The following is a 17230-nucleotide window of genomic DNA, read 5'->3' as shown; positions in this document are numbered from 1 at the left end:
TGAGAAAATATGCCGTTCCTAAGGAAAACTGTGTTCTTCAGGCTTTATAATTTACAACAGGTTTTGGGCCCAGACCACATCTAAATGAACGAAACAGTCTAAAAAAAAAATAATAAATAAATAAATTGATTCAATCCAATGCGTGCTGGCACAAGAATTTTTTGTTGAAACGAGTTGTACAGTAAGAACATGGCTACAAATGGAGATTATAAAGTGAATGCTGATGAACGTGAAAGACCTGACAACTGGTCAAAATGGAAATGGGACCTCTATGGCACTCCGTTGATATTCCTGAAGTGGTTTCATTAGGAAGGTACTAACATGCATGCATTTGGTCAACCGTCTGTATCAAAATAAGACAAAACAATAAATGGTACTGTGCTAGAAATGAAAATGTTTGATATGTGGCGATGCAAGCACTCATCTGTTCTCAGCCAGAGCAATTGCATGTAATGCCTATGACATAATATTTGACAGCAAAAGTATTGGAATTCGGGAAAAAGCCAGTAGTGACATCGTCCTGACATGCTATGTGGAAAATGAGCTATACATGTTGAATATGTATGTTATTAGACCAGAAAAGGTAATCAAGTAAACATATTGACATCTTCTGAAATATTACAAATGTACTATGAAAGATTGGGTCACCAGAATAAACAACACATCAAGAACACTTTGAAGAAACTTAACATCAATGTAGAAGGTTGTAAGGATGAATTTTGAGATGGTTGCGCAATACGGAAGATGTAGACACTACCATTCAGACAATGAGCAAATCCCTCCACAGATGCTGGCGAATTAATTCACATAGATGTCAATGGACCATTTAGTGCAGAGTTGTTTGGAGATGCTCATTGTTATGTATGTTTTACAGATGATTTTAGCAAATTTCCTTGAATTTTCTTTTTCAAGCACATACATGAAGTGTATAATGTGCTTAAACAATTTTTAAATGAAGCTCAAACCAAAGGTCATGCTGTTAAATAGTTTAGAAAGGAGGTAAAGAATTTAATAACAACAGAGTTAAGGAACTGCTCATATATAAGGGAACAAAATTACTAATTCCCCCACCCTATGCTCCTGAACAAAATGGTTTGGTCAAATGTGAAAATAGAACAACTACTAAAGCTGCATGTTCAATGCTGAACACAATCAAACTACCGAGAGGATTGTGGGCAGAAGCTTGCAATACTGCAATCTATATTTTAAATCATATTGGAAGGTCTTCAGTCCCAGATGAGAGGATTGTGGGCAGAAGCTTGCAATACAGCAATCTATATTTTAAATCATACTGGAAGGTCTTCTGCAGGTTCAGACAAATTTCCTTATGAGCTGTGGTGTAGGAAAACTCGATCACCTCAGAATTTTTGGCACAGGTTGCTCCATTCACATAAACATTTTTGTTCAAAGTTTGATGATAAGGCTTATTGGGTCTGCCAGTGTCAAAGATGGATTTAGAGTCTGGATTCCTTCCAAAAAGAAAGTGGTCTTGAGTTATGATACAGAATTTAAGCCAGAAATAGTTTGTAATTGCCATAGTGACATTCCTGAGCATTCTGCTTCTGGAGGAAGACAAAGTGAAGAAAAATTTAACGCACTTAATTCTGGAGGAAGTCAAGTATCAGATGACTATAACATAGAATCAACAAAATTCCTGAAAGCCGGAGCTCACAAATTTTCTGATGAATATAAATTGAAGAGCACAAGATAATGAAGAAAACCAGCCTGGATAGAAAGTGGAGAGTTCTTAATGCTAACAAAATTCAGTGCTGGCAAACATAAAGATTCAAATTTTTTTCTGACATTTTGCTTTCAAATGAAAAGGTAAAAGGATGCAAGCTATTAATGAAGAAACAGAAACACTCAAGAGGAACAATATGTGGGTGTTAGTCGAAAGTCCCACACATGCCAATGTACTGCAAAATCTACATCTATACTCTGAAAACCACCATGAGGTGCACAGCAGAGGGTATATTCCATTATACCAATTATTAGCTCTTCTTCCCATTCCATCCTCACATGGAGCACAGAAACAATGACTGACCGAATGCCTCTGTGCATTGATTATTAAGATGCACATAAAACTTCCTGGTAGATTAAAACTGTGTGCTGGACCAAGACTCAAACTCGGGATCTTTGCCTTTCACGGTGCAAGTGCTCTACCAACTGCGCTACCCAAGCATGCCTCACAACCTGCCCTCACAGCTTCAGTTCTGCCAGTACCTTGTTCCTACCTTCCAAACTTCACAGAAGCTCTTAGGCGAACCTGGCAGAAAGACTCTCATTCTGAAAGATGCATATAGTCTTGTTGCATATTATGACACTAATCAAGTTTTGCTAGCGGTAACTGCTTTAAGAAGATGGTGATGAAACAATTTGATGTGTAGATGGTCTTTTTGAATAGAATACTTCAGGATGAAACAAATATTGGAAAGATTTCGAAACGCAGAATCCAACATGATTTCAACTGCAACTGGGTACTGTAATGGATCTGGGAGATTTTATTTTTTACCGTATTTGTCGATACTGAATTGAAAATGTTTTCTTATATTTTTGTCAGAATTTATTATAATTTGTCTTATTATTTGTTAATTTACTTCTGTTTTTGAGAGTAAAAGCATATTGATTACTATTAGAAAATGTATAGAAGAATAGCAAAGAAACTGATTGTGTAAAATATCTTTGACGTTGGAGTAGTCATTGACTATAGTCAGTCCGAGTCGGAAGCTAACTCTTGGTGTGTGTTGACGGACGAACAATGTGAAGGTCGCAGTCATAAATAATTTTGAATTATGTTAACTATTATTTTTGTATTATCTGAAAAGAAGAAACTACATTGGAAGAAACTGTATTTGAAACACCAAAATGAGAGAAACACGCTGAACCACGTCATTTTCTGCAGCCGACAACGATGCATTGTGGAATCATACTTAGACAACTGAAGCCAAGACTTATATTTGCTTGCAAACGTCTAATGGAAAAGGTACTGTCACGAAATATGGCAAATTTAAGTTTATAAAAAAATAGTGACCACATTTTCAACTTGTGTAATAGCCGGGAAGGCATATTTCAACTGGGGACTGTAGCCGGGATATTGTGTTCACGAGATCTTCAACAGTGCTACGAGGAAGAAAATTTTTGTGTGTTAATACCAGTTTCTTCAGAATGTGTGTTACAGTGTTTGTGTTCATTGGGAAGTAAAAGTTTTGGAGAAGAAATATTTCGGCAAAAAAAAAATATAATTTTCGACAGAAGAAAATACTTCAAGAATTTTGGTCAACAATCACATGGATGGAAAACGTGGTTTTGCAACAGTTGAAGAGTGTTCCAGATAAGTCACGAAACCCTCGTATTTTGTTAAAACAATATTTTTATCTTGTTTTGTATTGTTGTGTATAAATTTTTGTTCTTCACAATGACTTATGAGATTTTCGAGAGTATTGTGCCTAAAGTAGAAAGTAGTAATTTCATAGACTTCGAACATCAGGACAGGTCAAATGAAAGAGAAAGAACCGATCAATTTGATTTAAAAAGTTTTCTTGTAAATTTCACGAAAGAAATTAAACAATCAGTTGACGACAATAAGACATACTGGGATGAAAAAATTGATAACATTTTGTTGCAAGTCCAAGCAGTCAATACCCAAGTGGGTGAGCTTTCGAACAGAGTTGGCAGTGTTGAGGAAAAAATTGAATCTGTGGAAGCAAAAGTAAATGAAATTGATGTTAAATTGAGTGGTGAAATTAATACTGTAAAAAATGAGTTACTGGTAGATAGGGAAAGAAATTTAATTGATTTTAATGAGATAAAAGGGGAAATTAAAAATTTGGATGAGAATACAAAAGTTTTAGTTAAAAATGTACAACAAGAAACTGACAATCGTTTGGTTACTCTAGAAGAAAAAGTAGAATGCTATGATGTGGAAAACAAAAAATCTGTCAAAGAACTTAGCGAAAAAATTGAAATTTTTGACATTGAATTTCAAAGCAAAAATTACAATGTCAACACGTGTAATCTTATATCTAATATTCCAGTGAAGCACTTTTCGGTAGATGGACCCTTACATCCCGTTGATTTTATGCAGTATTATAAGGATTGTTTTTTTACCTCACTTACCAGATGAAATAAAAATTAAATTTGTGAAAAAATTCTTGGAAGGGGAAGCTTTGACTTCGGCAAACCAGATTGTAACTTTGGGGATGACCTTTTCAGAATTTGAATCAAAATTTTTGGAAAAATTTTGGGATGATCTTAAACAAACTAGAATCAAAAGTGAATTTTTGAATGGGCGAAACTATAGGGAATCAGATGGGAACATGAAACAATTTTGCAAAAGTGAACTTCAAAAACTTATTCATTTAACAAAACCTTTGGATGACTTGATCAAAATTGATACCTTAAAGAGAAGATTGCCATCAGCAATGCAGTTGAGTTTAGTTCATTGTCCTGATAGTAATGTAGAGCAGTTTCTCAATTATATTGAAAAGTTGGATAGGGTAACAACAAGAACACACAGTGGGTTTACTCAGAAAGGTAATGGTCAAAATTGGGGAAATGACAACTTTCAAAAAAGGGAACAAAACAATTATCATGGTGTCAGTCAAAATTCAGGGGGATATAACAATTTTGAAAAGAAGGACCATAATTTTTATCCAGAACATTTTCGCGTTAATAATCAACAAAATAGAGAACACTTTAGGGATCAAAATCACAGAAATTTTGGTAGAGGTCAGTACAATAGAAACTACCAACAATCAGGTAATGTTTGGCATAGGAATGGGATCAGAAATGTTGATCAGAGACATTGGCAGAACCATAATCAGCAGTTCAAACAGGAACCGGAAATAAAAAACGAGTAGACGCCCCCTTGAAGGTCCGCAAGGTTGAGGCAGAAGGTGAGCATGATGAAAGGACCAATGGATGTGACTATCATAAACCCAAACAGGTCAGTTCCAAACCTAAGCTATCACATGAGGTCATTAGTTGTTACTTATTGAAGAAATTTCAAGAGGAAAATAATAATGATAAAGATAACATTTTCAATACACAAGAACATACAGTAGATAAAAGTAATTGTGATTCATTTAATTTAACAGAGTTTTACACTTGGGCAGAAAAGAAAAACACTTTGTCGGATGATGTAATTTGCAGTAGTTCAGAGATGTGTGTGAATGAAAGAGAGAATGCATGCTGTGAGAATGAAAATGTTGGTGAAAGGGATCTGGTAACTTTAGAAAGGGGAAATAATATTTTGGGGGATAATTTGAATGTGTATGACCTGAATATGTGTAATGATAATGATGTTGTTGATAAAGTTGATAATGATGGTAATGGTATTGATGATGATGTTGAGGAAAGGTATTTCATTAGTTTAAATAGGGAGTTGGGTATACACATGGTTGAAAATGGATTAAATAGTGAGAATATTATAGAAATTCCCAGGGATGTTACCAGGATGAATAATACTCGCAATCTGGGTGTATGTAAAAGTGTGAATTCAGATGTTGCTGGTAAAGAATCTGACTACACAAATAACGATGACACATGTATAACTTCTTACCTAAGTGAAACTTTTATAGATACTAATGATACACACACATTTCTTATGAATATATGGCTGAACAGTGAAACTATTTCTTTTGACAAGAACTTTAGAAAGATGCTTATTAATGTATGTGAAACTGTATGTCCTGAGTGGTGGAAAAAGATGAGATATTTTATTTTTGAAAAGCTGAAGGATAAGTACTTCAATAGTATACAATGTGATTTGGATGAAAATTCTTGGCTATTTGAGATAATAGAGAGTACTAATGACAATTTTGTATCTTGTGCAAATTTTATAACTGTGACAAATAATACATATAATGGTATACCATATGATTCTGATAAGTATAGGTTTGGGGAAATTGAAAGTGATTTATTACATGAGGATACAGGTTCTGAGAAAAGTGATCAATTTTGCAGTCCTTATATAAAAGTTCAAATTGGGTCATGGATTGGTAAATGTTTAATTGATACAGGAAGTGAGATCTCGGGAATATCTGAAAGATTAAGCAAAAAATTGAAAGTGGGGAAAGATTATGTTGAAATGCCAGTTGTTGGGGTAAAGATAAAAGGTGCTACTGGGAAGAGCAGTAAATTGGTAAAAAGCCAGGCTTTAGTGACATTTTTAATTGAAGGCAAGTTGTTCACACATGGATGTTTTGTAATTCAGGAATTTAATGAGGATTTTCTTTTGGGTATGAATTGGATAGTAAAAGTAAATACAGCATTTGATTGGGTTGGAAGAAAACTTTTGATAGAAACTAGTGAAAGGGAATACATTCAGACAAATTTTGTGAACACACTTGGTGATCAGAGTAATGGAAATTTTGACAGTATTAATTTACTAAAAGAAAACAGATTGGAGAATATTGAAATTCATAGATTTGATACTGATGAAGTTGAATTTGGGAATTTAGCAAATTTGAAAATTTCAGAAACACAGTATTTATCTGGGGAGCAAAAACAACAGTTAGAAAATCTGCTGTGGGAATACAGTGATGTTTTTAGTGACATACCTGGTAGGGTAAAGGGTTACCAGTGTGAGTTTCAGGTAAAACCTCATGAACCATTTTTCATAAAACCATACACTATTGCAATATCAAAAAGACCTGCTGTTGAGAAAGAGCTGAGAAAGATGGAAGGATGTAATATAATAGAAAGGAGTATCAGTGCATATAATAATCCTCTAGTAGTAGTTTCGAAAAAAGATGGTGGAGTAAGATTGGTTTTGGACTCTAGACACTTAAACAAAATTGAGTTCAGACAGACAGACCATCCTGAAAATATTGATGAGTTACTCTATAAATTTACAGATATAAAATATATGTCAAGTTTGGATCTAACTTCGGGTTTTCATCAAGTACCACTTTCGGTTAGTTCTAGAAAATATACTGCTTTCTTGTACAATGGTAAGAGTTACCAATATTGTGTTGTGCCATTTGGGTTAAATTCTTCTGTTTCTGAATTTATAAGAGCTTTGGATCATGCACTGGGGCAAGAACTTGCGTCTAAACTGATAATCTATGTAGATGACATTTTGGTTACAGGGAAAAATTGGGAGGAAGATTTTTTGATTTTGAAGTCAGTTTGTGAAAAAGTTAGAAAAGGGGGGATGACATTGAAATTAGAGAAATGTAAATTTGCAGTTTCTGAATTAAAATTTTTGGGTCATGTTGTCACAGATAAGGGAATTTTGGCAGGTCCAGAAAAAATTAAAGCAATTTCAGAAATTCCTATTCCTAAGACTAAAAAACAATTAAAGTCGTTCTTTGGGTTATGCGGTTATTACCGAAAACATATAAGTGATCAGAGTCTGAATGCACCATGTTTAAGTCAGTTACTTAAGAAAAACACTGTTTGGGTTTGGGATAAAAGTTGTCAGGAAGAGTTTGATAAAATTAAGCAAGAGTTGAGGAAGCAACACTTATTACACAGACCTGATTTTAATTTACCATTTTGTTTGAACACTGATAGCAGTAATTATGGGCTTGGAGCAGAGTTATTTCAAGAAAGAGTAGAGAATGGAGTTAAGATACATTGTACCATAGCATTTGCAAGCAGAATGTTGCTCAAGCATGAGAAAAATTATACAGTCACAGAGAAGGAACTTTTGGCAATTCATTGGGCTTTTACAAAATTTAGAATTTACCTTATTGGACATAAAACCATAGTATTTTCGGATCACAAAGCTTTGAGTTACTTACAAGAGTGCAAATTATACCACAGTAGATTGACCAGATGGGCAATTTTTCTGCAACAGTTTGACTTTGAAATCAAACACATAAAAGGTTCTGAGAATGTAGTAGCTGATTCACTTTCAAGGTTACCAATTGGGGGAGAAAAGGAGATTTTTGAACAAGAGGAGGAAAAATTTAAAATTAGATACTTGAAAGGGGTGGAAAATGAAAAAACAATTAGAGCTATGTGTAACAAAATTAGAAAAAAATCAAAATTTGGATCAGAGTTGGAAATTAATCAAAGAACGTTTAGGCAAGAAGGGGTATGAGAAACTTGATAAATTTTACAAATTACATAAGGGGATTTTATTTCGGAGAACAGATGTAGATTCTGATAATTGGAAACTGTGTTGGCCAGAGGCAGATGCTGAAAAGCTGATCATTTACATACATGAAAGCTTTGGTCATTGTGGGATACAGAAGTGCATTCAAAAGATACAAGAAAATGTTTATTTTTACAATATTGGAAAGAAGGTAAGAAAAGAATTGGCAACCTGTGACAAATGTCAGAGAGTTAAAGTGAGCAATCAAAGACGTGGTGGAGAGATGCAAAACATTATTCCGGAAAAACCTTTAGATCTTATCACAGTGGACTTATATGGAATGTTACCAAAGAGTAAAGGTGGTCACTGTTACATATTTGTTATGGTAGATGTATTTTCAAAATTAATTAAACTATATCCAGTGAAAAAAGCTACTAGCCATGAAATTATAATAAAAATTGAGAGATTATTTCGCACAGGTGGGTAAACAAAAAGCTATATTATCAGATAATGGTTCACAGTTCACTTCAAAAATTTGGAAAAAGTTTATTGAAAGATCAAAATTGAAGCATATACTTATATCTGTTTATTCTCCGTCGACTAATCCTGCAGAAAGATATATGAGGGAAATTGGGAGACTTTGTAGAACCTATTGTAGCCATAAACATCCAACTTGGTTTGAGCACATTCGAAATTTTTAAGATATTATGAATAGCCTACAACATAGTTCCACAGGATTTTCACCATATGAGATTATGTTTAATATTAGACCTCCAAATCTTATATCAGAACTTATTGAATTTCCTAAATGTACACCTTTAACTATGCAAGAGAGAGAAGATATTGTCAGGGAAACTATGAGGAAACAAGGGGAAAAGAGGAATAAAAGACATAACAATAGGGTAAGATTAACCACTTTTAAAATTGGGGATCTTGTTCTGGTCAAATCTCATGAAATATCAAAAATGTTAACTTCAGAAATTAAAAAATTCTTTGATATCTATATTGGGCCTTTTGAAGTCATAGAAAATCCACACCCTAATGCTTATCGTTTGGTGTATCCTAAGTCAAAGAAATTATTTGGTCTTAGGAATGTTGTCTCTTTAAAACTGTATAAACAGAAATCATAATTTCAAAATTTAAATAACCTATTATCATCTAAAACAAAAGTCCTCCACTGGAATATGCTTGTTAGAACAAAACTACCTGTACAACCAAGTATGTATATTTGCATGTATAAATTAATAATTTGAAGTCACATGTTAATTGAAACTGATGAAAAAAAAAACACTGATGTAACAAAGAATGAGAGAAAGATTTATTTTTACTTTTTTACAAAAAAAGTCTCCCTAGTGAGCATTTCTGAATTTTTCTAATTTTGGAAGCTAAGTCTTCCCTGTGGGTGAAGGCATGCATGTGAGGACATGCATGCAAAGGTATAAGTTTCAAAAACAATTTTAGATAAAGCCTCATGATATATGAGCAGTTTATTGTTGTTTATACTGATGTTGTGGGGAGCAAAAGTACTCTTCACAAGAATGTGACTTGTAGTAATATTGTAGTAGAGAGGAAAGTGTACATAAATAATTGCAAAAAATTTAGATAATACTGATGTATCTTTAGCTGTACTAAAAGAAGAAAATCATAAAAAAATATACAAAAAAAACAAAAAAACCATGACTAATAAAAAAACATAAAAATTAAAAAAATCAGAAGTTAAAAAATATATATATATAAAAGGCAAATATAGAGAAAAACACATTACACTATATATGTCCAGTATCATTTTTACTGTTACAATATGTAAGCATAATGAAATTAACATTAATATAAAAAAAAAAAAATTAAATCTTATTCTAGGAAATGAGTTTCACCTTTCTATTATTTTCAGTCTGTATGCTGTATGTTAGAATATTTCTCATGTATGTTTTATACCATGTATATTTGTCATGTTAAATAATTTCTTTACTTGAAATTTTTGTGTATGGGATTGCTGGGGAAGTATCATTGCAACAACAGCCAGTAACAAGTCCACAGATTCAAAGAGTCCAAATTTGGAAGAGGTTATCAGACTGCATCATTAATGTACTAATTGTGTAATACAGATCCATCACTGAGTGTTGTCGGGATTTTGTTGTATATGTCCATAACAACAAAAGCCCTGGGGAGCAGTTGTAATGGATCTGGGAGATTTTATTTTTTTACCGTATTTGTCGATACTGAATTGAAAATGTTTTCTTATATTTTTGTCAGAATTTATTATAATTTGTCTTATTATATGTTAATTTACTTCTGTTTTTGAGAGTAAAAGCATATTGATTACTATTAGAAAATGTATCGAAGAATAGCAAAGAAACTGATTGTGTAAAATATCTTTGACGTTGGAGTAGTCTTTGACTATAGTCAGTCCGAGTCGGAAGCTAACTCTTGGTGTGTGTTGACGGAAGAACAATGTGAAGGTTGCAGTCATAAATAATTTTGAATTATGTTAACTATTATTTTTGTATTATCTGAAAAGAAGAAACTACATTGGAAGAAACTGTATTTGAAACACCAAAATGAGAGAAACACGCTGAACCACGTCATTTTCTGCAGCCGACAACGATGCATTGTGGAATCATACTTAGACAACTGAAGCCAAGACTTATATTTGCTTGCAAACGTCTAATGGAAAAGGTACTGTCACGAAATATGGCAAATTTAAGTTTATAAAAAAATAGTGACCATATTTTCAACTTGTGTACTAGCCGGGAAGGCATATTTCAGTACGAAGAAAATTGCCAAGACGAAGCAGTTTCATCCTCAGTCCAGTATCACGAGGCAATTACATGTCTTACGTATTTCTCAAAAGCAGCTTGTCCAGACATAATTCCTGGAGTGAATAAAACTGCTTGAGCTATGGAAGAACCATCCACTGAGGACTGGAATCGACTGAAACATTTCGGTAACTGAAAGGTACATTTCATTATGATATTATCTACGATAGAGAAGGAAATTCCAGGATTTACAGTGGTGCTGACTTCCCTGGGGACAAGTAGGCACAACATTAAATAACTGGCATTGTGGTGGGGCAATATCAGGGACAAGTCAATTGCAGAAGGTTGTGGCGACATCTACAACCGAAGCAGAGATTATTTCAGCAAGTGAAGGAGCTAAAGAATTCATTTAGTTACGTCATTTATTAAGTAAAGTAGTTTACATGCTATAACAACCATTAACATTTTATATTGACAATGCCAGTGCACTAAAAACATTAGTATCGTCGCCAATCAAAATATATACAGCACTTTTATGTTTGTGAAAGGTTTCTGAATGGCGAAATTATGTTGGAATGTATAGTTGGAAGGAACCAGCTGGCTGATCTTCTGACAAAGCAACTGGAGTAAGTTCACTTTAGTTTGCTGTGTGCAGAGGGTGGTGTGCAGGAAGTCGAGCAGTAACTTGTTATATATTTATTTGATTGATTTTTTTTATTTTTTTATTTTATTTTTCCTTCTGGTGCATGTGTTGTGTTAAAATGAAAAATGTTTTAGCATGCAGTGTAAAGTGTTATTTCTTAGCTATTTCTGAAATATTCTTGTTTATATGTAATCTCTTTAAAGTTTGTTTAAATTATAAAGTAAAGTTGTATCTTGAGCATATATACCATTCAAAAGTAAAACTGTGTTGTTCACACTTTATAATTAACAATTGTGAATTCAGCTAAATACTTAGGGAACAACTGCAAATAACTTAAAATGAAATGATTACACAGAAAATGTTATGGGGAAAACTAACCAAAGGCTGAGCTTTACTAGATGAACACTTAACAAGATGCAACAGGTCTACTAAAGAAACTGCCTACACTATGCTTATCCATCCTCTGACAGGGTACTGCTGTATGGTAAGGGATCCACATCCAATAGGATTAATGGAGGACATCGAACAAGTTCGAAGAAGGCCACCACATTTATCATAAATACAAAAGAGAATGTCATGGATATGATATACAAGTTGTGGTGGAACAATTAAAACAAAGGTGTTCATTGTGGCAAGATCTTTCCACAAAATTTCAGTCACCAACTTTGTTCTACAAATGAAAAATATTTTTTTGGCAATCACCTACATAAGAAGAAATAATCATCATAACACGATAAGAGAAATCAGAGCTCATTAGGAAAGATTTAAGTGTTTGTTTCTCCCAAGCACTGTTCAAGAGTGGAACAGCAGAGAAATATCTTGAAGGCCATTCATGAACACACTGCCAGCCACTTAAGGGTGAATTGTAGAGCAATCATGTAGATGTAAATGTAAATATGGATGTAGGTATGTCAGTCATTTGCCCATCAGGTTACTAAACCAACCTGTTTCCAGAAAGAACAAGAATTAGAACAATATCTACCAACGTACGTGTAGAAAAAAAGACAGCGTGAAGCCAGGAGTAGTAACTGTGAAGAAATGCTGAGATACTAGAAATTAATGTAAATTAAAGCCAGGCAGGTGGCTAGAACCACGGACATGCATGTCATAGAGCCAGTTCCAACCTATCACTTGTGGTGAAACAGTCACCACGGTCAAAACTGTCATGTTGTAGGGCATTCTTTGCAACAGGATTGCCAGTATTCACCATTTGCCTATGCCCATTCATCCGAACTGATAACTTGGAGGTAGTCATGCTGATGTAAAAGGCCGAATAATGATTACTTAATAGCTGGTATATAATATGTGTCATTTCACAAGTGGCTCTCTCTTTGATAGTATATGTCTTGCCAGTTACAGGGCCAGTATAGGTGGTGGTAGGAAGGTGCACAGAGCAAGTCTAGCAGTGGGGATGGTCAAAGGGATACGAGCTATAGGGTAAGGAGATGGTTGCAGAAGGAACACACAGTGTGACAAGGATATTGCGGAGATTGGGAGGGCAACGAAAAGGAATGGTGGGCAAAATCTCATACAGAATGGATCTCATTTCAGGGCATGATTTTAGGAAGTCATGGCCTTGTCGAAGTAGCTGATTAATACATTCAAAATCAGGATAATCCCGAGTGAGAGCACAGCTCTGCGGTTGTTTTTCGGTGGGATCAGCAATACCAGGATTCGGTGTGATGGCCCGGAGAATCTGATTTTGAACTAGGCTGATGGGGTAATCTGTCAGTTAACAATTTTAAGTAACCCAGACTTGAAAAATATTTAAAAAAAGAGTGAGTCACACTAGTAACATACGTTGGTTACCGTTCATAGCATATCACTCAAATTAATTCTATAAAGATTCATTACTTTTAAGAACCACTGTTGACATTGGGTATCATTACACTCACCAGGACAATAACAGAGGACGTGGTATGGTGGAGTACCAGGAGCAAGACTAAAGTTTTCCACCTTCTGAATATGAATCTTATTTGCAACTGCATTAAAATTAGCATTTTCATAAAAAAGAACATCATTGTTCACAATTCGGGCACATATCTTCTCATCCTGGCTCCATTGTGGTTCCCTGCAAAAGAAAGCGATTTCTGTTAAATTAATATTAAAGGACATCATAAACATAAAATACCTGTTACTGTTGTGCTGTGAGTGTGTTTTCTGAGAAAACAATCTGACACTTTCAAGGAACATGCTAAGTCATATAATTACGGTGAAATGCATCCATTAAGTAAAATTAATACTCCATATTACGTCTTAAGAGGTCCTCAGAATTCTGCCTTCGTAGTGACCATGAAGGTGCTCAATAATGTAGAATTCACATGTATTGAGATTCCAGTCACAAGCAAGACAAAGCGGTGAATGGTGAAAAAGTAGCTTCGAAGGTGTTCTCACACAGCACTATAGTGACATGCTAAGAGAATATGCAGCAGAGCAAGATGACTATCAAAATCTTTTGTGGATGAATAATGACTCTTTCAATGAATTGGTGAACTTCATCATATCTTATTTACACAGAAAAGATACCGATCATATACTCATTGTACTTTGCTTTCCACAATGTTAGTAGTGATCTATAAACCTGAAAAGACTAAGATACATTACTTTAGACACATTACTTTTGTTGACTGTTTCTATAGCTAATTACTACATAAATATTAAATATGTAATCAAACTACTCCCCTGTGTGTACTTCAACAGATGATTCCTTTCCCCTACCTTTCCTCATGTATTCATAGTCATCATATGAGGTCACTGTCTTAGTTGTTCGCATGTCCGTACACCACGAAGTCTCGACAGGAACCGATATGTATTACACAATATCCCACCAGGCGGTTCGACATACTACACAATACATTAAGCATGCATCAATATATGTAAAACTCTTCGGTCTCCTTAAATATATTGCACAAACTGTCTGTACCGCTCTCAGATGGCCAATGATATTGTGCAATATTCAGTACAGCACAGTAAATATTGAGTGTATGGGGACCCTTGAAAATGCTGCTTGTTTTCACTACCTTTATTTATTTATTTATTTGGTTTTTATGATACATATAAACGAGAAATCAGAAAGTGTGTTGGTATCTGTATGATGTTGTTGCTAAATATTCAGCTATTATGGAATATTTGTATTTGTATTTGTATTTATTTATTTATCCTGTGGATCACATATTGTACAAAGTACACATGATATAGGACAAGTCATTTTTCTTAACAAATATGTAGTTTGGAGAAAAAAATAGGCAATGGACTGCCATTTAAAAAAATGTACACAAAATTGTTCATTGATGAATATAGTAACTTCACATACAGAGAATACAAACAATTTACATGGGGAACTAAGAAACATGTAGGCAATGTAGTGCTACTTTAAATTTACACAAATAATCACTGAGATTACAGAATAGTGAAAATGTCAACTGGAAACACAACAGAAACATGTAGGCAATGTAGTGCTACTTTAAATTTACACAAATAATCACTGAGATTACAGAATAGTGAAAATGTCAACTGGAAACACAACAGAAGGACAATGTCATTTAAAAACTACATTAAACATGAAATTAACATTGAGATTTCACAGACAATTAAGTTTTAATACTAATAGAATGTGTACTTGTACATTCAAAAAGCGAGTTAAAAAATTTGGGGAAGTGAAACTGAAACATAGTTGCGTATAGTAGAAATTAGGTTATTATTTTGCCTACAGAATGTTTTACTCTAATCACAGTATTTGCAAAGGAACTTTATAATTTTTCATTTCCAAGAATTCTTGTACTGAATAGAAACAGTGCTTTGTCAGAAATGCCTTTAGTTTATTTTTAAATATTGGATTTGGAGCAGTTTTTATTTGTTCTGGAATTTTATTGGAGGCCATTATTTCAAACAATGCTCTAACTCAAGTGTGGACCCATTGCATCATTAATAGAGAGGCACTCACATTAAAATATTCAAGATTTTCACTAAATCTAGCCTTAAGACGAACGCAGATTATATGAACATAATAAACAATATAAAACAGAGATGCTGAGTCGTAGATAGGTAAAACAAAAAGACTGTCAGAACGTGAGCTGTTGGCCAACAAGGCCTTTATCACACACACACACACACACACACACACACACACACACAGTCTCTGGCTGCTGAGGCCAGACTGCTAGCAGCAGCACATAATAGGAGAAGCAACCAGATGGTGCGGGTAAGGAGGATGCTGGGGCACTGAGAGGGGGGGGGGGTAGCAGGGTAGGGTGGGGGACAGTAAATTTTTGCTTGTGAGAGTGTACAGGGATGAGGCGGAGAGAGGGTACGGCAGCTAGATGCAGTCGGGAGGGGAGGTTAGATGTAGGGAAAGGGAGGAGGGGAGTGCAGTGGAAAAGGAGAGAAGTAAAAAGACTGTCAGTGAATTATTGGAATAGGGGCCTGTGTAGTGCTGTCCTGGGAACAGGGGCACTAAAGATGCTACCGCTTCACAACACTATTAATTTTCAAGGTTGGCAACAAATGGTGAAGTGTACAGTTAGCCCAAAGTGACCCAATTTCCGCCATTTCAGCAAAGGACAACGTATTTCCATTACTCAGTTTGCTTAGATTGTCAGGACTGTAAGAGCAATAAATTGTAGCAATTAATAACGGTTGCAGCTCACAGCCATGACTCTGTTGAGAAACATGGATCTAAAAGTCCACAGCTCACAAATGGTTCACGCAGACCATGTGGATCTAATTAAGTATCAGTGACTCGTGAAATAAAGGCCACAAAAAACTGTGAGGCAGGAAGAAAATTTGATGTCACAGAGGTGAAAGTTCCAAGGTGGCAACATATGAAGAATACCAGTTCTACATGTCAAACTTCAGGGGTCCAAAGCAGGGAAGGTTTCATGAATTGGAGCAGCAGGTCATTCAGTATGTGTAAAAGAAACACAATGAAGGGTTCCCAATTACTCAAAGAAATTATCCAAATGAAAGCTCATACAGTAATGAAGAATCTATAACTACATGTATCGCTGCATTCAGATCAAGTACCAGGTGGTACTTGATGATGAAGAGGATGGGGCTTACATAGCAGACCAGCACTACCTCCATGACTTTCTGCAGCACTGGACAAAATATTATTTGCATATCAGTGTCGTATAAGCTATCTAAGAAAAGGATGACTATTAGGCAATATGGGGAACATCAATCAGATCCCATTGGTTGTAGCTGAAGCAGACTTTGAAGAGAATCTATAATGAAAGGATTCAGAAAGTGGTACATATCAAATGCCATGGATGGCTCAGAAGATGACATATTATGAGCATCCAGGAAGGATGAGATGGCAGCAAGCTTACATATGGATTATCATCAACATCACAATCATTAAAAATACAGTGATACTGCGGATACTGGCTCAGATACTTCAAAAAAGAAGAGAGAGAGAGAGAGAGAGAGAGAGAGAGAGAGAGAGAGAGAGAGAGAGAATAAAAATTCATGTAAAGCATTTCTAACAATGGAAAATCCAGGATGGAATGTAACAATATTGTTGTTGTTGTTGTGGTCTTCAGTCTGAGACTGGTTTGATGCAGCTCTCCATGCTACTCTATCCTGTGGAAGCTTCTTCATCTCCCACTACCTACAGCAACCTACATCCTTCTGAATCTGCTTAGCGTATTCATCTCTTGGTCTCCCTCTATGATTTTTACCCTCTGTGCTGCCCTCCAATACTAAATTGGTGACCCCTTTATGCTTCAGAATATGTCCTACCAACCGATCCCTTCTTCCAGTCAAGTTGTGCCACAAATTTCTCTTCTC

The 17230-nt window shown here is 34.9% G+C and overlaps 1 protein-coding gene across 1 annotated transcript in view; it reads right to left on the bottom strand.

Moving 5' to 3' along the window:
• LOC126416712 (eukaryotic translation initiation factor 2A) overlaps positions 1-17230 on the bottom strand; it is a 167589-nt gene that overhangs the window by 88875 nt on the left and 61484 nt on the right. The window contains exon 5 of the mRNA XM_050084523.1: positions 13339-13514. Coding sequence (XP_049940480.1) covers positions 13339-13514 — 176 coding nt within the window. The remainder of the gene's footprint in view (positions 1-13338; positions 13515-17230) is intronic.

Source organism: Schistocerca serialis, chromosome 8 (assembly GCF_023864345.2).
Source record: "Schistocerca serialis cubense isolate TAMUIC-IGC-003099 chromosome 8, iqSchSeri2.2, whole genome shotgun sequence".
Lineage (NCBI taxonomy): Eukaryota > Metazoa > Arthropoda > Insecta > Orthoptera > Acrididae > Schistocerca > Schistocerca serialis.
Note: the sequence above shows the minus strand (reverse complement) of the source record. Positions and strands in the feature narration are given on the sequence as shown.